Raw genomic sequence first — 23,154 nt, 5'->3', positions numbered from 1 at the left:
AGCTTTCTGTAGGAGAGCTCTGTGCACTGCCATCTACACACAGGGCAAGTTCCAGGATGGCAAGTCTGCAACAAGTGTCCTGGTTCAGTCCCTAAGACTGCTCCCAGACAGATTGGGCCAGACATACATGCTCCCAGTATGTGCAGTGGGGTTACTATGCTCCTTCTGGAACCAGGGACAGGAACCCACACTGGCAGCATGGGCTGGCTCCTTGCCAAATTGATGCGGGAATGGTGGAGGGACCAGCAGTGGTGCCAGGAGATCCTACTGCTTTCAGATTGCCTTTTTCTTGTTTCAACACTCGCCCTGTTACTACAGTCCTTTAACTTTCCTAAAGCTTTGAGAAAGATGTTTTTGCCAGTTCTTGCTGGTTGTTCAGAGCTTCTGTTGGAGGACAGAATCTTGAAGCATCTCACTCTGCCATCATGATGAGGGTGGATCCCTGCATTACTTTTTAATTAAAAACACATGTTTCAAAACTTTAGGTACTTAGGACACTTATACAGAAAAATCACAATATGAATCACTTTATTCCTATGTGTACTAGATTGATAAAATTTTATTTTATACATAAAAATCTCAGGAGAGTAGATAAGTTAGTTATCCAAGAAGTATGCAGGGGAGTGGGATGGGAGGGCATTAAAACAAAATGGTGGAGGAAAAGCTGCCTCATAGCTGCATATATTATCACTATTTGTTTTTCTTGCTACAAAATTATCAGCATCTGTGGTTCATAAGAGTCTTATTCACCCCTTCCCAAGGACAGCATTTGCTACCTCAGGATTATAAAGGACTTTGAGAAGGAGGAAGCCCCCCAAAACAGAATCCAGAAAGCTGCCTTTTCTCCACAAGGAAGAGAGGGCTAAATAAAATCCAAAGATGGAGAAATGGCACCATACATAGAATCATTGGATGAAGACTAATATATGGAATTTAAAGGGTTAAGAAAATGAAAAGAAGGCAGATTGTGTACATAAACTACAGGAGCTCTACCACTTCCCTCCAGGATACTATTGGTCAGGATGCTTGAATAGCAAAGGTAACTCTTCACCAGTTACTTTCATTATCTCCTATTTATTCCTTGTTAAAGTCCACCCTTGCCTCTTTCCTCCATGACTGCCCCCCTCCCTTAACCTACTTTTACTACCCACCACAAATAGAAACACACACAGATGCAGGATTATGTTGAATTCCTAATTCTCAGGAAGCTAGAGGTAGAGTCTTTTAGCTTTGTGCTTTGCTACCCCCTGATAAATTATAAAATTTCATTGTGCTATGGTGACTTCATTTGCATTTATGGATACACTAATTAGCAGTTATGAAATATGAACCTAACTAATATTTTCTGTCTATTGTGTTCTCCTAGGGCTCTGAACTTGTCTGACTGCATAAGGTCGGCTAATCAAAGAATCAGGGCTTGTAGAATTTTCCTTCATCAGCACCACATTCATTTCCCTAAGTAGTGTACCCCTGCTGGGTGCTCTCATCCCTGCATTATCTGAATTTCTTCTCTTAGATATAATTTTCCCAAACTGCACTTCACAAACGATAAACTATTTCCCTGGGTTCCTTTCTCTTTCCGTAGATGTTAACCTCCCTCAATGGGTTATTTTCACTTTCCTATTTTAAGTATTCAGATTTCTCTTGCTTGGTACCTCTTCTTAAATCGTCCTGATATTTTATGATTAAATGTGGTGTTTACTGCAATTTAGTTTATCAGGTCAAAGAACAACTCTTTTATTACTAGGTTTTTACTACTGGATTGCTAGGGATTTTTTTATGAACAGATGTTGAATTTATTTTTCAACATCTTTTCCTGTGTCAATTAAACTGGCCATGTTTTTTTTTAAATTTTCTCAATTTTGAAAACTACATTGACATTTTCCCTAATATCAACCATTATTAGATAAACCAAGTTTGATTGTGAAGTATTTTAATACATTTTTAGATTTATTTTGCTAAAATTTCATTGAGGATTTTTGTATTTATATTCATAGATTGGAATGTCTATACTTTCTCATAATATTCTTGTCCAATCTTTTAACTGAAAATATAGCTTCACAAAATAAACTGTGAAGTTTTTCTAAGATGCACATATCTTTTCCTCTACAACCTAGTTTAGATGCTTTTTCTTGTCATTCATTTCTAAATATTTTCATTATTATTTATTCTTTACTCATTAATTAGAGTAAATTATTAATTTTTGTTATTATTTCCAAATGCAAGGGATTGTAGTTGTTGCTGTTATTATAATATTATTTTGTTACTTTTTTTTTTTTTAAACTGACTTCTAATTATTGCAGTGCAGTTTGCATGACAATTTTTAGCATTGGTTAAGATTTTCTTTGTAGTTTAGTAATTTATCAATTCTTATAAATGTACATATGCTTGAAAATTATATTATTTCTCTTTTGGTGTGATGCAAGGTTAGATCAAGCTGTTAATTCTGCTGGTCAAGTATTACATGTGCTTATTTGTTTATTGTCTAATTGGTCTATCATTTTCTGAAATAAGTGTCTTAATCTCCCTTGATGACCATAGATTTGTTGATCTTATCTTGTAATTCTGCCAATTTTTACTTCCAGTATTTTAAAACTATGTGGTTAGGTGTGCATAGTTCAATTATTTTATCTTCCTAGTGACTCCCTCCTTTTATCATTATGTACTGGTACTCATCTGTTTTTTGAGTTAAAGTCATTTTTTTTTCTGATATGAATATAGATAAACCTGCTTCCTTTTGGTTAGAATTTACCTGGTATTTTTTAATCCATTTATCTAGAACTCTCTAGGTCATCTTAATGTTTTTTATAAAACCATCTAGCAACATCAAGATTTTTCTTTTTAATACAGACTGGGAATCTCCATGTTTTTATAGGCAAATTTTACCCACTTACATTACCCTGGTTGCTAATATGTTTGGACTTTTTTCCAACATGCTATTTTTTGTTTGATATTTACAATACTTTTTGCTTTTCTCCCATAGGTAAGATTTTTCTCTTTGACTATGACATTGTACATTTTCATACCCATATACAGCAAGGTGTGAATTTTTTTATTTATTTATCCTATACAGGACTTGATGTGCTTCTTTAACCCAAGATATCATGCTTTCCTTAATTCTAGGAAATTCTCAGTCACTCATTCTTTAAATACTTCCTCTTCCCATTCTCTCTATACTTTCCTTCTGGAACTCCAATTTTATGTGTGTTGCATCTTTTTATTCTGTTCCTCATAGCCTCTCATACCCTTTTAAATTTGTTATCTCTCTGTGCTGTGTTCTAGTTAATTTATTCAAAAACAACTTCCATTTCTCTACTTTTCTGTTTTTCTCTAATAATCTGCTTTTAAACTATCTTCTGAGGTTTTTATTTTAATGACTTTTATTTTCCATTTCTAAAATTGGTATTGGTTTATTTTTTCAATTCCATGTGTGCATTTGTCATATTAGGCTAATCTTTCATTATTGTTTCTATTTTTCTCTGTCGGGTCTTTAATAATTTATTTCGACTCTTTATATTTTTGTATTACATCACATTCATGAGATGCTAATTATCTTGTATACTACATCTATTGACTTTTTCTCACTCATGTCCCATTGTGATTTGTAATTTTTCTCCTCAGTGGGAGGTTGTTTTCTCTGTGGGAGGCCCATATATTCTGGTTGTGAAATTGTCCCTGAAAAGTGTTTTTGTCTTTTCTTTTGTAAGGAAGTTTTATTGTGTTTCACTACTTTTTTTATGTTAAGTTCTTTGGTTTCCCATTCCTGCTGTACTGAAATAGTTTAACTTTAGAAGCCACTCCCCTGTATTATGTTGGCTTGAGATTTTGGTGTATTGGAGGTGACAAATTTTTATCTGTCCCACAGCAGACAAAAGGCAAACTTTCTTGCTTTTACCCGGTACTGGGAGGTAGAGTTTTTCTAATTTACTTTTCACAGACATGGCAGCACTTCAGGACTATTAAAACATAATTCCCATCTCCCAAGATAAATCTGTATCTGCATCCCCTTGGGTGGTCAAGATGCTAGTTCACACTTGCCATTCTCATTTTAAAATTTCCTCTTTAGTTCTGGCTCTTGGGGATTTTCCCTTTTTCTTTTGAGTTATAACTATTAATTAAATTTTCTTCTTTTTAGAGTACATATTTGATTTTTATATTGGGAGGGTAGCCCTTCTGCACTACTATGTTCCCTGAAGCCCATCAGTATTTTTCTGAGCATAATGTGTGCTATTTGAAGGACTCCTCAATAAACATGCATTGTTTGTTGAAGTAGAATGTGTTTCTAACTTTCTGAAATTCATTCTGTAACCATTTATACCTACTGCCTGAATATGTTTATTTAACTTATAAAATCCTACTCATGTTGTCAGCCTCTATTTGAGAATGTTTTCCCTTTAAATATAATATCCCCAAATTTAATTATCACATTTGCTCTTATCAATCTGTCATTCCATAAAAGTGGTGCTCTATGTTGAGACACCTCACTAGCTTCACTTTTTCCATTCCTTTCTGAGCAATTTTTTACTCTTCATGTCACCACTTGAGCCTCAAAAATTCTGATGGTTTTCCCCACACCCTTTGTTTCTTGCTTTTAATCCCTCATCTGGGCTCTGGCCTGAATTCATTAACTTGTTCCCCCTTGAAGCTCCAAATTGCTTTCCATCTTGTCTACCTCATTTCCACGTACTCAAGAGCCTGAGGTCCCTTGGTGTGCTCTCATTTTGAATGCAATTCACCTTCAATTCATCAGCCAGTTTCTGTGACGCTTTCATCCTGGCATCCTCTTCAGATTCGAGCATAGATAATCACAAGTTTGGTGAGAGGTTAATAGAAGCCCATTTCTTCCAGCAGAGGAAACTAGCTGAATCTGGCAACAAAAGGCAAAAAATGGCAAGTAATTGGAACTAATCTGGGAGGGTAGTAAGGCTTGAGCAGTAGGAGAAAAGATCATGATTAGGATTTGGAGAGGAAATTGCACTTGAATCAAATAGACTAGCAAATATGCACCTTCTTAAGACAATGCCCAAATACATGAGCATTCAATATGTGGTCACTGTTTCATTGCAGAGGGAAGAAATTCCCCAGAGTCAAGGTGGCATATGTCTTATTTCAGAATGCATTTACAAGGAAGAGTTTTGGGATTATCTTCATGTGGTGATATTTCTCATAATATGGTTTGTGATATATGCAGATTGGGTTTCTTTTCTAGAGCAGAGCTTTAATAGCAGGTATACCTAATTGAAAAGATATTTTCAAAATAAGTCATTCAAAATGAGAGTATTTATGCTGTCTTTCCTTGGGAAATAGCCAGAATGACTCCATTGTGGCTTTCTTTACTTTTTTCCTAGTGTTTTCGGTGGAAAAGACCCAAATGATTTTGTTTTCTCTCGTAATTATATTCAGTTAATGTGTGAAGTTTATTATGCTTTAATAGAGCTGAGATTTAAGATCTTGGAAGTAGAACATTAGGAGTGAGATGAGCTTCGTAAAAACAGAGGCCTCAGACTGTCTAAGGAGATACAAATAAAAGCTGTATGAAATCTGTTCATAGCTAATCTAAATGGGATTTCTATTTAAAGTACTTCATTGTAGTGTTATATTGGCATGTGGCTCGCGTTTAGTATAAAGGTGTTTGGTGTTGGTGTTTCCATTAAGTCTTATCTTAACTGGGTCATTATTTTATATACAATGGCCTAAGATAGGGCATAAAGTGCCTCCTCATATACTTCTCTCATTGATAATCAATATTTAGGTTCCCTTCTGTGCTTAGAAATCATCTTTTCATACCCAAAAAGTTTTATTCTTTCACCCAATTTCACCTTTCGAAGAGAACTACAAAGGGTAAAGGAAAATATGAAATTTAGTATCTTTGACCTGCATAATGCCTCCCTACACTTTTTTTTTTTTAAGCAATTTAAATATATATTTAACAGTTCTTTCTATAGTGGGGGTGAAGTGGTAGAGAGGGCAAGTTTAATTTTTCTTGATTTAAAATAGAACAATTGATATATTAATATAATGTAAGAAAAATGCTTAGTGTTAAGAGTTACTCCCTTAGAAAAGAAACTCTTAATTCCCAAACTAAATATTGCTTAATGTAAATTTTTTTTCATTTTTTTTCATTATTTTATTACTCATTTGTGCATACACTGGGTAAAGGGAGTGTCAGTCATAAGGTTTTCACAATCTCATGGTCATATGATTAAAGCTATATAGTTATACAGTTATCATGAAGAATCAAGTTACTGGATTATTGTTCAACAGATTCAGGTATTTCCTTTTAGCTGTTCTAATACATTAGAAACTGAAAAGGAATGTCTATATAATGTGTAAGAATGACCTTCAGAATGATCTCTTCACTCTGTTTGAAATCTCTCAGCCACTGATGTTTGGTTCCTTTTTAAAATTTCTATTTCTTTACTTAGACTCTCATATTGTACATTCATTATTTTCCTGGTATCCTTTAGTTCTTTCTCTGTACATCATCTCTTTGAGCATTTTTTTTTTTTGAAATAAATTCAAAGTTATGGGCACAGTTGCAAAAACAATACTAACCCCATACACAGAACTCCATCATACCCTGACCCCCCTCCCCCGATAGCCCAATCCACCAACTTTAACATGCTGTCCCATCGCTATTTCTTTCCCTCCCTCCCTATCATCCATCATCTATTGCTCTGTCTTCTGAACATATGAGAGCTAGCTGCACACACCCTTGAACAAACATCATAATTCACATATACACTTCCCATGAATAAGAACATTCTTTTATGCAATCCCATTAAGCGCAGCTAAGAAGTACAAGAGATTCAACAGTGCTACAGAGCTTACATTCTATATTTCCTTTTCCTTATGTCTCAATTGTGTCCCTTTGAGCCTTCTGTCCTCCATCCTCCAATCCCATCCAGATTCATTCTTGGCATTCAATTGTCATCTATTTAGACTTTTTTTCTTCAATTGTGGAAACATATATACAGCCTAAATCTTCCCATTCCACCCCCTCCCTAGCCTTCCATTAGTAGGATTAATCACATTTAGAATGTTGTAATGCTCTTTCCCACCATCAATTACTAGAAATTTCCATTCACCTCAAACAGCAACCCTACACTCCTTTCTTAACTCCCCATTGCCCCTTCCCCCATTTCTCTTAACCCATGCTCTACTTTTCATCTCTATGGTTATATTCTCTGAAAATTTCTTTGTGTTTACTGTGGGGCTTAAAATTAACCTCTTAAATCCATAACAATCTTGTTTTTCTTTGATACCACCTTCATTTCAAAAGGACACATAAACTATGTTCCTATACGCCTCCATTCCCCTACCTTTATATAGTTGTCTAAAATTACATATTTTACATTGAGTTCAAAACCACTGATTTGTCATTAGAGTTTGTGTAATTTATATCATGTAGGAAGTAAATAGTGGAGTTAAAGTTCAAAAATCATTGACTTCTATTTGTATTCCATTGTGGTTGGAGAATGTGCTTTGAGTATATTCAATTTTTTTTTTTTTTTTTTAATTTCTTGAGGCTTGTTTTATGTCCCAGCTTATGGTCCCTTCTGGAGAAAGATCCGTGATCACTAGAGAAAAATGAGTGTCCTGGTGATTTGGGATGTAAGGTACTATATATGTCTGTTATAATTCTCTGTATCTCTTTCTCCTTTCTTTGTTTCTCTGTTGGTAGGGTTCCCTTTAGAATCTGAAGTAGGGCAGGTCTTTTACTGGCAAAGTCTCTCAGCATTTGTTTGTCTGTGAAAAATTTAAGCTCTCCCTCAAATTTGAAGGAGAGTCTTGCTGGATAAAGTATTCTTGGTTGGAAATTTTTCTCTCTCAGAATTTTAAATATGTCATGCCACTGCCTTCTTGCCTCCATTGTGGCCGCTGAGCAGTCACTACTTAGTCTTATGTTGTTTCCTTTGTATGTGGTGAATTGCTTTTCTCTTGCTGCTTTCAAAACTTGCTCCTTCTCTTCAGTATTTGAGAGTCTGATCAGAATATGTCTTGGAGTGGGTTTACTTGGATTTATTCTGTTTGGAGTTCACTAGGCATTTATTCTTTGTGTATTTATATTGTGTAGAAGGTTGGGGAAGTTTTCCCCAACAATTTCTTTGAATACTCTTTCTAGATTTTTACCCTTCTCTTCCCCTTCTGGGACACCAACAAGTCTTAAATTTGGACATTTTATTTTATCTATCATATACCTGAGATCCGTTTCAATTTTTTCGATTTTTTTCTCCATTCTTTCTTTTGTTCTTTCATCTTCTGTTCTGTGGCCTTCTAGGACACTGAGACGTTGTTCAGCTTCCTCTAATCTTGTATTGTGAATATCCAGAGTCTTTTTAATTTGGCCAACAGTTTCTTTTATTTCTATAAGATCTTCTATTTTTTTTATTTACTCTTGCAATGTCTTCTTTATGCTCTTCTAGGGTCTTCTTTATGTCACTTATATCCTGGGCCATGGTCTTCTTGATGTCCTTTAAATCCTTTGCCATGTTTTCATTTCTCGATCATAGTTCTTTGATTAATTCTGCCAAGTACTTAGTCTCTTCTGATATCTTGATTTTGTGATTGGAGTTGGATTCTCCATATCCTCTGGTTTTATCATATGCATTAAGATTTTCTGCTGTTTTTGGCCTCTTGGCATTTGTTTTGCTTGATAGGACTCTTTCAAGTTGCAAAAAAAAGATACCAATCTAATTTTTCAGAAACGCAGTTTGGTGACATACACTTTCTGTAACTAACCAGCAGATGGCGTCTGTGAGTCACCTATATCCCTCAAGTGAGTTCTCAGCCTTGTTCCTGTGGTGTATGGGGAAATGATTCTTGTGGGGTTCAGTTGGAGAACTCAGTTTGGGTGTGTTGCTGGAGCCGTCAGCCCTGAATGTGGGGCGTGTGTACGGGTGGCCAGGGAGGAAGAGCAGCTTTAATATTCAAATCCCCCAGGTTCCCGGAGATTCAAGGCCACCGCAAGAGTCTAAGCCTTCGTTTCATTTCAGCCCCAGACCCTCTCTCTAGCTGTCCCACAAACCACCGGACTTGGTGTAGTGTCCCTGGGTTCTCCGAGCAGGTCCTCCCTCCCAGCCACGATCTTCCAGAAGCTCTGCCGAGGGAATGCCATGCTACATCACAAGTGCGCGCTGTCCCTCAAGGGAAGCCCTGGGCCACCGGGCCGTGCAGCGGCGCTCTCAGCCTGATGCAAAGATGGCCAAACGGGGCGTCTCAACCCCCCCCCTCCTCACACAGTTCCTCCTTCCCAGCTCCAGGATAACTGACAGGGTTCTGGGCTGTGGGCACGGCCCTGGATAGGAGTTTATCCAGCCCTCCAGGGAGCCAGCTGTGAGCCGCGGGGTTTCTTTCAGCTTCCGGCTCTCCCCTCTGTTCCCCCGGCCCCGAGGGTATCTGCAGCGGGCTGTCCTCCAGGCCAGACACCGAGAGGCCAGCCCATCCCCCTCTTGCTGTGTTTTACTGCGTGGTTCCCACTCCCGCAACTGGAGCCGCTCCTGGGTTTTTCCCTTTTTTTTTTTTTAAAAGAGCCCTTCGGTCTCCAAACGCCAAACCCTGGCTTCCCCACAGTGCCACGTGGCTGCAGGTCTTCCAGCCAGCTTACTCACTCGTTTCAGAATGCAGACTCCCGGTTTCACCAAGTATACAGCCCCTGTGATACTAGCAGACCTCATCCAGCTGGTGCATTGCTGTAACCGGTATTCTGGGTCACTTTCTGGTTTTTAGCTAGTGTTTTTCACGGAGGTGTTTTTTTGCCCTGTCTCACCTAGTCACCATCTTAGTTTCCCTCCCTACACTTATAAGAATAAAATATGGAAGTTATGTCAACCCTCTCATACCTGTGCATTCATGAGGTAACCCAGCAGCCTAACTTTTGGAGATCCATTTCAGTGTCATCCAACTTGTTGGGTGGTATCATATTTTACTGATTGGGTGCTTATGCTGAAAAGGACGTTTGAGGACAGATGATGGCCCTTTATCACTGTGCACTTGGGAGAACAAGTCCCTGCTAGTGGCTGCAGCCACGATTTGTTTGTCATGGCCACAGTTGTGATCCTGCCTCATGCTGTCAGCAGGAAGTCTTAGATAAAAGAGACCTTTCCTCAGCTCCTGTTCAGCAGGCAGGTTTTCCCTGTTGCTGTAGTTTCACAGCAGGCCCATGGCCTCAAGGAGACATTATAAAGTTTTGTAGGAGAAATATCAGTGGACTGAGAGTCAGGGACTCAACCTCTGGTTTCAAATGGGCCAGTGACTTGCTTTGTGACCTAAGCAATCTCCATAACCTCTCTGAGTCAGGTTTCCTCCTCTGAAAAATAAGAGGGGCTGGACTTGGCGAGTTTCAGTTTGGGGGAATGCTAAATTTACCCAACTCTGAGCTAAGTATATTCTCAAAATAAGATATCCACTCATCCTCCTCACATTTATTTATCAAACTCTCATATAGCACCAACTATTGCTAGGCACTATTTTAAGTCCTTAACAAATACGAAATCATTTAATCCTCATAACAACACAGTGAGGAGGTGCTATTATCATCCCCATTTTATGGTTGCAGAGATTTATGAAGAGAGTTCAAGCTGGGATTCAAATCAGGCAGTGTGGTCTCAAATCCAGGATCTTAAACATTACGTTATATTGGCATCTGACTTGTCTACTGCCCATCTTCTTTTGGTGGGCTCCATAGAGGAGGATTTAATTACTACGTTGTGGAGTAATTATCAACTATGTGAAGAATCAGCATTCAGGAGATCTGACTTTTTCAATGCTTAAAAACAGCAGAGTCTATTTTGTAAGATTCTTTTAAAAATATTTTCCAAAGTACATATTTTATACTTCACATTTTTAGTGGAAAAAAATCAAGGCAAAGAGAGGCATTCAGCAAGAACGAAGGAACCTGGGGCCTTGGCTTCAATTAGAGCCCGAGATTGCTTGTGTTTGGGCTCCTTAGATGTCTGATTACTGGTTTTGCTTATGTGTAAATACACGCTGCTGTGCTAAGCAAAAAATAATTGTAATAGATTCATATAATCATAATGCAGCCAAGTTTAACTTGTTAGAGCTTTAAACTTGCAGATGAGGCTTTCGCTGGGGCTGCCCAGCTGATTGTCATTGCTATGCCTGACCTACTTATCGGCTTTTTCAGACCCTAGCTTAAAAGGCTCCCAGGATACGGTCATACACTGAAAATCTAACTGGAGTAACTTTCCATAACCCATGACTCATTTTCAGGACATTTGGGGACCATACATCGCATAAGGTCATCCTGTTCATTCTTGTGACTTTCACCTAGGCATGAGTCACAGGGTTAATTTGTAATGCCTAGACTGAAGATTCTCAACAGTGGGTGGACCAGAGGATTTCAAATTCAGAGTATTTTGTCTGATAGAGTTTGAGTAGGCATAAATGAGTCAGTTAATAGAAGAGAGCCCCACCACCACTTCTTAGAACTTTTGCTTCTGAAGTAATCTAAAGATCATGTGCTTGAATATCTTCTCTTGTGGAATTTGTACATTCTTCTTCTGATTGTGTTAATGGTGGAGATGGAAGAAAATGATACTGGCCTTTAAAGGAAAACATATCTTTTAACAGAATTCAATCAAGAGTTGAAGTCTGGGTTAGAACTGTCAGTTTCTCAGTCTATACAAGTCACCCATTGACAGGTAAAAGTAGGGGGTGGGGTGGGGAGAGATGATTATTTATTATGTGCACGTAAGAAATGGGACATCATGCTGCCATAACACAGTAAAACACTGTTCTCTCCATGGTCAGACTCTCAAAGGCACTGCAGGCCTGGAGTCCCATCCAGAATCAATTCAGGAGGCTTAAACCAACCCCAAGATTAAAACCAAAGTAGCCTTTCTGAAAGAACTTGGAAGCTGGTTGAGAGCAACCTTCACTGGTTGATACCAGTGAGTGAGAATAAAGAGAGTGAAAAGTTATTAGCAAAATAACCCACCTGTTTTCCTTTCCCAGTATTTATAGTCCCTTACAGTTCCCCAGGCCCAATCGCATCTTTCTCTTCCATTTCCCTTCCTTTTTTTTTTAACCCTCTCTTTGTCCTCCCTACTTTCTGTATTTCTTTCATATGCCCCCTCTCTCTTTCTCATCTTCTCTTTCTCTTGTGCTTGCTCTCCTCTTCCTCTGCCACCCTCCCGTTCTCTTCACTCCATCTCTAATTCTTTAGCCCTCAACTACAATTCACTGTTACCTCTGTGACTGGGGTTCCTTGTGGACACATTTAGACCCAAGCAATTCTATACATAACCAGATGCCTGTCACTTAAGAATTTTGTATTTTGCTGTGCCTCTGTGTGATCTTTTTTCCTTGGTTCATCTTCTCTGCCATATCTACAAACATTTAATTCTACCCTGAGATATTGGTGAGAATCTGGTGAGACAAGAAAAATGGGGGAAAGATTTGGAGTGGATTCTAATTAAGCACACTTTGTCTCATTACACTTTCATTGAAAAATTCAGAGTTACCTCATCTGTTGGTTCCAAAATCACAAGGTTGGCCTTTCACTAAAGGGCTAAATTACCTTATTTCTTAAACTATTCCTTAATGGCCCTGTTTTCCAACTCTTGCCCTCTTTCGTTGCGGTCTTTTGATTTTCTGTATGATACCTACCAGAGCCTAATTATGAATTCTATTTTTCTTCTCTTTTAACATCAGTGACTTTGGCAAATGTATTTTGTCTCATGTACTATCCAGTCTAGGAACAAACACACTCTGCTATTTAAAGTTTCCTTTGTTGATGAAGAGTATATGGGGATTTTTTTTTCTTTTCTTTGAACATTGTGTTAGGATACTTACGGACTACATCTAGAAGTGACAACAACATAATTTTGTACCTGGGATTGATAAGTCAGTTCTTACTGCAAAGCAGATGTCTATGGCAGGGTGGTCCATCCTTCTTCATTCTTCTTGGAAAATTCATAGTCTGCATTGCCATCTCAAACCACTGATATTCCTTATATATCTTCATCCTTGTGCACATAAGGTCTCTCCTCCCCATCCCACCCTCCATCTCTCCTCAGACCTCAATTTTTTTTTTCTGTGCTGGCTTGTCTAGCAAATATGACAGCTTCCATATCCTATCCTGACTTTCTAAAGTACTTTTTGACTTGTAATTCTAATATGGCCATTATGGACCTAGTTTATCCAGCAAAAGTGGCTGAAGATGTAAGATGCCATTAATACAGAAAACTCTTATATTGATGATGATAGGTTTTTATGTATGACTTTCACTATAAGATCCAATATGAAGAAGGGAAGACCAAGCTGTGACTTTTCCTCTCAGAAAGGTCAAGAGTTATGCCATATCTAAGGTTGAAATAATAAAACTAACACTTAACCACACAGGGTTTCTTCTGAACAGACTGTTGCTGTCTTAAAATGTCATTATTATGGCTGCATTGCATGTAGGACAAAGGAAGGTAAGAGTAAAGGGACAAACAGTAGTTTCACTGCACTGACCTAACTGAAACACATGTGCTTTAAATGACCTTGTGCAGCTACTGCTGTTGTCATCTCTGATGAGTCTTTTTTTTTTCCTTTTGCTTTCAGCTCGGAGACCTGCTTCACAAGTTACAGTTCGTCATGACATATGTGGCCCCATGGCAGATGGCTTGGGGTTCTTCATTTCATGTGTTTGCTCAGCTCTTTGCAATCCCTCATATCCTTTCTGCTTCTGTTTTCACCTGCAAGCTGAGATTCACATTTTATGGGTACAAGCTTTGCACTGAACCCTGGCAATAAAAAGATTTTTAGTCTTTAAGATTACATTTTAATGGGGACATGGTGAGGCACTTTGGATTCCCTTTAGGCCACTTAGCCTTAAAAGATGTTTCTTAATTTTGAATTCTTCTTGCTTCTTAATGCATATTCAGGAGTTACTTTTATATTTTCTGGTTTTCTCATTTCCCATGCCCAGATCTGCATTAAGATATCCTATCTTTTAAATGGAAAGTTACTACCTAAATGATTTAGTTGACTTGTGCAAAATAGTGCAAGTCAATTTATTAGTAAACATTGTGGATAGGGTTGACACATTCAATATATAATTATGGGTTATATAATATGTTTTGATATAATATGGTTAACATATCCTTGAGCATTATTCAAACCTAAAATTAGATACAGGATTATTTTCAAAGACTAAAAAAGATAAATTATGGTTTTGTTTTGTAGTTGTTATTAGCTAAGAAATCCAGTTTTGTTATTTGTGGTTTCATTTGGTTTCCTTGTATGTTTTTAAGTGTCTCCATAATGATCATTAGTTTTAACTGGCTTCAAAACAAATTTGAGATGCTCCTTATAAAGATCATTTTGAGATAAATAGCTAAGTTTTACATAAGTTTACATATATATATATATATATATATATATATATATATATATATCAACTTTATATATATATGCTTATAAAAATGTAAGCTTATCTATATTATATGTTTATTTCTACCTATCTACTGAAAGATATTAATAAAAAGTATTCTTGACTCAGGCCCCAAATTTACCCTCATAAGGTTTCCTTAGTGTTCAAGTTCAGGGAACACTTGGCATCAGAATCCCTGGACGATCTTGTTAAGTAAGTAGATTCCTGGCCCAGCACATACTCTCTAAGCCAAAATTTTAGGAGGTGGTGTCTAGGAATCTATATCTTCACAAGCTTCCTGGTGAATGTTATGCCCACCAGTTTGTGATAGCCACGGTTCTAGACTCTAGTATCCCATTGTGTGGGCTATTAGCTAGTTTTAATGCCTCCTCAAAGCTTCCTTTCATACAAAATTTACATAAAGCTCATTAAGATAATTCATCAGGAACCTCTGGGATCTGAACTTCATGCATAGGGATGGTAACATACTTGGGATAATCACTGAGTGATAATATATTCTAGATTTCTAAAAAAATGCTCTCCTCCAGGCTCATTTGTTTAAAAAAAAGAAGTTATTTTAAACCACACCAAAAGCTGGCCTCACAATGTACATTGTTCCATGTTCCTATTCTTAGACCGGCATAAATATTTTAAAAGTGTTTCAAGGTTATTTGGCAGAACAAGCTAAGGAAAAAAAAAACCATTTTTGCAAAAGCTTGAGGTTGTGCAACACCCTTTTCCTTTAACCACAGTCATTTCATATAATGCCAATAATTTAGTTTTCCCAAACAGATTCCTTTAAAACCATAACAGTGAAGAGAAAGACTGAGATAATTTTAATTTAATTCTGACATGTGTCTAAGGTTTCCTGTCTAGAATTTAATGCATGTTTATTAAATTAAAGTTATTTCATTAATGCAAATTTGTGGTCAAGGAGGTGCAGTGAGAATTTAAAACTTAAAGTTATGAGTCCCAATTTTATCTTAATTTTGGTCTCGTGTATATCTGAAGCATTTCCTGTTGATGTTTAAGCCTTGTTAGGCGAGTTCAGTAATACTAATTACTCCTTGTAGTTCCACTGCTGAATTAAGACCATTCTGGGAACCATAACTTTCAATTACCTGGCCTTCTATGCATGTTGAGGGTCCACACACAAACACATAATATTTGGCACTTAATATCTCCTGTAAGAATAAAAGCAGCATTAGCATTTTTCTCAGATTGCACAGTGTGCATTAAATCTAAGTACTTTCATGATTAGGTAGACTCATTTCTCTTAAGAAACTGAACATATTTGAGATATAGATTTCATTGGGCATTTGGTAGTTCTATTTTAAAACCCTTCATCAATCTCCATGATTTGTCCCTAAAAATGTCCCTGTTGGCAAATTCCCTTCCTCCCTTCTGCTGAAATGCGGAGCCTTAAAATTTATGTCAGGGGAGCCTGAGGACTGCAGTTGTGCTACAACTTAAAGAGGCTTTCCCTTCCACCCCCCACCCCCCATTATCCATAAATACTTCCTCATCCTTGATCAGTTGTAAAGGTAGATATTTGCTACTTGGAGTCCAACATTTTACTATTCAGAATATAATAGAATAAATAGTTGAGAAAACTGAATTTATATGTCATCAAGACAAAACTATCAGGTTCCTAAATGTCGGCCCTGGGTCTTGTCTAATTTTGAAATGTTAATTATTTTATCACTCTATTAAGAAACTGTGGGCTCCATCCTGGCATTGAGAAAGGACTAATTTGCTCCGTTTTGGAATTGAATTAGCTTTCCGGCCAAAAGGGCACTGTTTAGTAAATTGCTTTTCCAGTACTAGCATGTTTTCTCCCTCGGTAGCCTCTGTAGTTTCTGAGCTTGTAACCTCCAGGGAAAGATGAGAATGCTCACCCTTTAATATGTGTAGAGACCATGGAAGATCATTGTCTTCTAATAATTATATGGATGTAGCCAGATTCTCTCTGTTAAATGTGTATATTGAGAAGGCTATCTTCTATTTGTATACTCTTTTGCATTTCTAATCTCTTTTTTTTTTACTTTATTGACATTATTGATATTTTCATTTTACACATACTTAAATAAACCCAGTATTTTTAAAGATGTCACCATCTACCTCTTAGGCTTACTAAGAGATATAAAAAGGTCTCACTGTGCCTACTTCTTTTAGCTGTCCATAGTTTCTTAGCATTAATAGTCATAGTCTTTGATACTTGCCCAGACACTGCTATTTCTTTATTGATCTTCCCTAATAAAATAACCTCTGAGGCCATCTATTTATTTCTGTTCTACTTCTGACCTATTAAATTTCATTTCCTTTCCTACCACACTGAACTTTATTTATAGGCTAATACTATTTTTCTCATTTACTTCTTAGTCTTGATTTATGGATAATTGTTTCTGGCACTTAAAAAATACACAATATACTTTTTAGGGAAAAGTTTAGGGTTGAAGAGGAAAGCCATGCCAGCCCCTCTAACCTTCCAGCTGGCCCCTACTCCAGTTTGCTTTGCCCTAGAGCTCTTTGGCAAGCCCCACAGCACACACTCTGTCACCTTGTGCTTGAACTTCCCCCTCCTGCCATCTCCTCTCAACACTTCCCCTCAGTGAACTCCACCTCTGACCCTGCTCCACTTTCCAGAGTTTCTTAAAATACCTTTTCTCAATGGCATCTCCCATGCGGTTCCCTTTTCTTCCAGTCACAGGGGCCAAGGTTAATTTGGTGTGTTTGGGGGCAGAGATATTTAGGTATTTTCAGCTTCAGATGAAGAAGGAACAGATGGGTGATGATAGATATCACAGTGGTATATTATTCTGTAGTTCTCCATTTGAACCTAGGTCAAAATAAAAGGAATCGGATTTAAATTGTAGCACAATAGAGCTCTCTTTGATATCCAAACAATTCGACACTGGAATGGATTATTAATGACAATTTGTCATTTCACTGCTGTAGATGTTTGGAAGTAAATTATAAGTTAAAAAAAAGCAATGGCACAGTTACTCCTGAAGCAAAAATCTGAGCTTAAATCTATGAAAATGCATAGGAAAATCTTTCTGGACAACACAAGGTTCACTCGATTTTCTATTTTTGACGTGTAACTGAGGCTTTTAAGGAAACGTGACCACCACTCCTACCTTATCACATAACTTCAGGCCATGCCAGTGATCACATGTTAAAACACATTGAAACCTGAGTAATTTCATCTGTGTTCTGATTGAGAATGAGATATATAGTCTCCCTTTCTGTTCCAGGCTTTTTTTTTTTTTTTTTCACTTTCTGCAAGAACTTTTTGAACAGGATCTAAAAAAATACCCCCCCCCTCCATTTGTCCAGTACTGAGAATGATACACCTGTCACCTTCCAGTTGCAAAGATCAGTCAGCCTTGTAGTAGATCAGATCAGAATTGTAATAGAATAATCTAAGACCACCCCCTCCCCACTGTGGGACAAGGAATGATGTGCAGATGTAAGAACTGGGCAGCCTGAATCATTGACTTCTGCCATCCCCAAGGACCCTTGCCCCCAGTTCCTCAACACAAGCCCCACTATAACTCCAGCAGCACAGTGAAGCAAGCATGATTGGCAGCTGGCAGAAGTTCTCCAGTGATGCAGTGAAGACTGAGGAGAGACAAGGCCTATTCAGAGAGCTGCTGATTCTGGCACCTCCCCCAGATTCCCAGAGATCAATTGGGCTTAAGCCAAAAGTTACAACCATACTTTTAAAAATACTGAGCAATCACATTTCTGATCAAGGAGTGTGTGAAACTGGACATGCTAGTAAGTGAGAAACCCATACAGAGTGCTAAAGTGGCCGCTTGGCCAACAAAATGCTGTGATTTCGTGTGCATATTCAAGTTTTCATGTGTGATTTCAAGTTCTCAGTTTATAAAGCAGACATGACTTGAATTGAGCATTGGTACTCAATGTATGATAAATAATATATATTTTTGAGTAGTTGAGAAATATTTAAGAAACAGAGATGCTACCTTTCAAAACAATATTGTTTATCTGTTTCAAGGAGTGTAATTTAATTTTAATTGTTTATAAATCTACTTTGTACTTTGGTAAGTGTACCACAGTGCATTTTCTTCAGTTAATGATATCTTAGTAAAAGGAAACTGTTCTTTTCAGTTCTTAGATATTAAATCTATGCAATGAATCATACTGAAACTGCTGGGATTTTTATGAGATTCACTTGGTTACATGGTGGTGAAATGAGACTTAGCAGGATACTACTGAAAGTTTCATATTTCTAAATATGCACATAGAGAGATTTAGTTTATATCCTTCTTTCCTTGGAGAGAAAATGGCTTAAATGAAAACTAGTCAAAATCAGAAGTAATATTTAAAAATATAATAATGAAAAATATTTTTTGCCTTAACTTAGACTTCTCAGATTCTGCAATGCTTTTCTTTCAAACAATTGCCACTGCAGTCTTTTCTACTCCATTGAGTCCATTTCTGGGGAGTGTCATTTTCATCACCTCATATGTCAGGCCAGTCAAATTCTGGGAGAAAAACTACAAGTAAGTAAGATCCAAAAATTGAATCTAACTTCCTTCCTAAGATGTGTGCTTCAGATGCTCCTTTTCCTTTCTTCATTAAAAGGTTCCTGGATTCCTGTGGGGTGTGGCAAAACTAGTCTCCTTGATGACTTTCTCAGTTCACTGACTCAGCACAGGGGTTTGAGGGATCTAGACAAAACATGCCTGGCTGCAAATTAACAATCTGATACTGGTTTCACCATTTGTGAAGTAAAAATGAGTTACTGCTGCCAGATTTTAACAGTTGACCTAGGAAAGATTGTTTAACAAACCCTTGTTCATGTCATTTGATAGTCTGAGATTGCCCCTGGATGGCACATTTATTTCCCTCTCTGTGGTGTCCGCTGTGTGATGATTCTAAATTTGCTGTTGATACACAAATGCACATGCATCACAACTCAACACAAAATAGAACAGCATGATCTCTGAATACAGTTAGGCTTGGAGAAGATAATGTATTAATATTTTCTTGACTATTTGGAGCTATCATAAATTTCTTCAAGCACTCAGTAATGGAGTGAAGGGAGTTATTTTTAAGGAAAGGTGAGAGGAGAGGAGTAATGGTTCACTAAGTAATTTTAAAGAACTCTTAATGATTTGTGGGGAGGAAGGACTTCAGAACAGCCACACAGCCTGCTGGAAATAGGAGGAAGGAAAGCATGGTGAGCCAGACTGTCTTCAGCTCCAGGCAGAGTCGGTTGAATCACCCATGCGTTCAAGGGCAGGACTTCATTTGAGATCTCCTTTGCCTTAATTTATCAGCCATACTTGTGCTATTACATTTGAACCCTAATTCATTTTCTGTAATGTGGCTACACTTTGCAGAACTCTGACAGTTTACATTGTAACTTGTATCTCTCACAGAGACCCACTTTGGGGATTGGTGGTTTATGTTTCCCCTGTGAGAAGGTTTATGTTAACATAAAACATGCTTCCTTTGGGTCCAGGCAGTTGGTGAAGTGATTCAAACACACAGCCCTGGGAGTCAGCCGGCCTGAGTTCACACCTCATCTCTATCACTTAACGCTGGTGACCTCAGGCCTCTCTCTCCTCATTTGTAAAATGGGGATAAAATAATAGGACCTATGTCATATAGACTTGTGAGGAGAAAATAAGGTAAGCTGCATAAAGGGTCTAGAACAAGGCTTGGCACAAAGTATGCACCGTGTGAGCCTCAGCTAATATTGTTATTCTCTGAATGCTCTGTGTGTGGGTCCCAGTCCTTACTGCCATTGATGCTATCAGGTGTTTACTATGATTAAGTCCGTGGTGTCCCAGCAGGCTCACATTCCAGAGTGCCCTGGGTAAAACCAATCACTCCAGGCTATCCCCGAGGGCCCCACTGCCAGCACACGCGGGGAGACCATGAAGAGGTGGAGGCACCTCATGTTCCCTGCAGTTTCCCCATATTCTAAGAAAGATGGATTTTTTGCAATAAAAGTGAAGCCATCTTGAAATTTACACAGAAGCAGGAGTTCCCTATTGCGTTTGTCAAAAGAGATATCATGCATGTTTACAAAGCCAGAGAGTAAAAGGAAATTGCCATCTTTGATTTGTTTTCAAGATTTTTTATGATAAAACAGTTTGGAGGACTTTTTTGGAACTCTGAAAGTCACACTTCTAGAAAGTAAAAAAGCTTGTAAATCAGAGGTGCAACATCCTCTCATGCTTTTAACTATACAGGAAAGGAACATGCAAAATATTTTAAAGTGGATCCTCAGAACAAAAGATTTCTTTTGTCTCCTGTCAGGTAAGTTAGAATCAGACTTTCTAGCATGCAAGGATTTTATATAAACAGAACACATTTTGGTTGAGTTGGAAAGGGTTTTAAGTTTCACCAGTAGAAAGGGGAACAGAGAAATCCCATTGGAGAGGTTTTATTGGGTGAATGATTCCTAATACCGCCAGAGTGAGTTACACGTTTTGTTATTTAGCTTCCTCACTTCCAGGAGTCAGCCACCCTAAAAGGGTTATAGATTTGGTCCTTAATTATCGATTTATGTGGGTTACTTAAAAGTATGAGCTTCTAGATCCAGATTTATGTTTCTTTATTCAGTCTTGCAAGGGATTGATTATATCATAATCCATTTTTCCACAAATAAATAACACTATTTAGCACTACGCTAAGTGTGTGAGGGGATATAGCTGTGGTCAGTCTTTACCTGGGATGGAAAGTACATCAGGGTCTGTGTTCAAGTATAAGGATGTTCCTTTCTTTACTAGTTCTCTCTGAAGGAGCCAAGTTGGAGAAAATTTCCAGTTCCTCTGGGGTAAAAAATGTTGATGCAAAACCCGATATGCTAAAGGTCTATTGTTGCCTTCTGTTAAAGCACCAGAATACAGGATCCTATTGTTCATCTGTTTAAAAGATCAGTGGACGGAAATTAAGGACAGGGAAGTAGTGGTAGGTATCAGGAAAGGAAAGGACAGGAAATCTCATGGGATCCCTGCAAATGCTCTGGAAAGGTTATTCTATCTATTTTAAACTGTTTTTTTTGTTATCGTTTTTTTTTTAAATTTCAAATACTAATGATTTCTAGTGTTTTTAACTGAAAGCTCTTATTACCTTGTTTTCAATCTGTTACAAAGGAGTTATCGAGTTAGTGCAATTGATTTTCTTTCACGTTTTACTAGTTGTTGCATCGGTTTTAAAAGACCTGCTAAAAAGATCCTCTCATCTGGAGCTTGAGTGAGCACATTTTGCCACAGAAAATGGCCACTACCAACCCAGGGTACATGCAGGGAAGGGAGTCATTTACAGTCCCTTCTCCTGGGCTCCTTTTCCTTTCCCACCCGTTTGGTCACTTTTCAGTCACTCATTTTTATTTCATGACTTTTAAAGCTGGCTTTGGTTTTTGCATGTCTCTGGTGAGCCTTGCATTGGAACGAAATCATTTTCATTCCCTAAGGGACTGATAAGTAAATCACCAGTTACCTTGTAACTGTGGCTGGTCCATTTTTCCCAGACTGGTCTGTCTTGAAATCTGCAGACTTCCTGCTCCCCAACTCTGTGCCTCACCATGGGCAGATGATAAACATGTCCTCTTTGTCTGCCCTGTTACTATAGCCTCTTAGCTAAGCTCCAGGGTAGCTTTCCTAAAACGCAGCTCCCATCATGTCACTCTTGTCCTCCAAAGCTGTGGTGGCTCACTGCTGCCTGGGGAACAGTACAAAAGATCACAGACCAGCACTTTGCAATCAAAAGTCCTGTGATGATGGGAATGTCCTGTATCTGTGTCATCCCATATAGTTCCTACCAGCCACATGTAGCAACTGAGAACTTGAAACGTGGCTAGTGTGACTGAGGAACTGAACTGTTATTTCTATTTAATAAATTTAAATTTAAATGGCCATGTGTGGCTACAGCTACCATATTGAGCAGTACATATATATATACCCTCCTCATTCTTCATCTCACGTTCTAGCCTATCTGCAACAATGGTTTATTTTTTTTTTATTAGAGCCGTTGTAAGTTGACAGAAAAATTGCACAGCAGGTACAGAGTTCCCTTATACCTTCCCCTCATGCACACAGTTTTCCCTATTATTAACATTTTGCATTAGCGTGGTACTGTGTTTCAAATGATGAAACCAAATTATTATAGTTATATTAACTATATTCCATTAGGGTTCACTCTTTGTATAGTTCAGTTCTATGGTTTTGTTTATTTTTATTCTGGATATAAGCTAAAATTTTCCATTTTATCCACTTTCAGTTTTACAACTCGGTGGTGTTAATTACATTCACAATGTTTTTCCAACAATACTTTTTTACACTTCTCATACTATGGATTTTTACTGTGGAGGCTTTTCTTAGACTGTGCCCTTCGTTAGAATGCCCTTCCCTCCTTCCACCTCTCCAGTTCCAATCCTCTCTAAAGCTCAATTTAAATGGCCATGAAGCCATCCCCAATCACCCCAATTAGAAATTCTCTCTTTTTTTCCCTAAGTCCCTATAACAGTTTGTCCTTCTATTCTGGTTATCTATTGCTACGTAACAAATCACTTCAAATGTAGTGGCTTAAAACAGCAACAAGATTTTTATTATATCTTAAGGTTTCCATGGATCAGGAATCCAGGAAGAGCTCTGCTGAGTAGTTATGATTTGGGTTCTCTCATGCAGTTGTAGTCATGTGGTGGCTGGGGCTGAAATAGCAGGGACTGGAAAAGATGGGGGCTAGCTGAACGTCTCCCACTTTTTTCATGTGTCCTCCAAGCCTTCCCA

The 23,154-nt window shown here is 37.9% G+C and overlaps 1 protein-coding gene across 7 annotated transcripts in view; it reads left to right on the top strand.

Moving 5' to 3' along the window:
• The window catches only part of PCNX2 (pecanex 2), a 380,796-nt gene that overhangs the window by 257,311 nt on the left and 100,331 nt on the right, over nt 1-23,154 (top strand). For all 7 annotated transcript variants that reach the window (XM_037821056.1, XM_037821068.1, XM_037821046.1 and 4 more), the window contains 2 exons: nt 13,570-13,678; nt 18,783-18,912. In XM_037821056.1, coding sequence (XP_037676984.1) covers nt 13,570-13,678; nt 18,783-18,912 — 239 coding nt within the window. The remainder of the gene's footprint in view (nt 1-13,569; nt 13,679-18,782; nt 18,913-23,154) is intronic.

Source organism: Choloepus didactylus, chromosome 2, assembly GCF_015220235.1.
Source record: "Choloepus didactylus isolate mChoDid1 chromosome 2, mChoDid1.pri, whole genome shotgun sequence".
Lineage (NCBI taxonomy): Eukaryota > Metazoa > Chordata > Mammalia > Pilosa > Megalonychidae > Choloepus > Choloepus didactylus.
The sequence above is the reverse complement of the archived record's forward strand: the minus strand, read 5'-3'. Positions and strand labels throughout refer to the sequence as shown.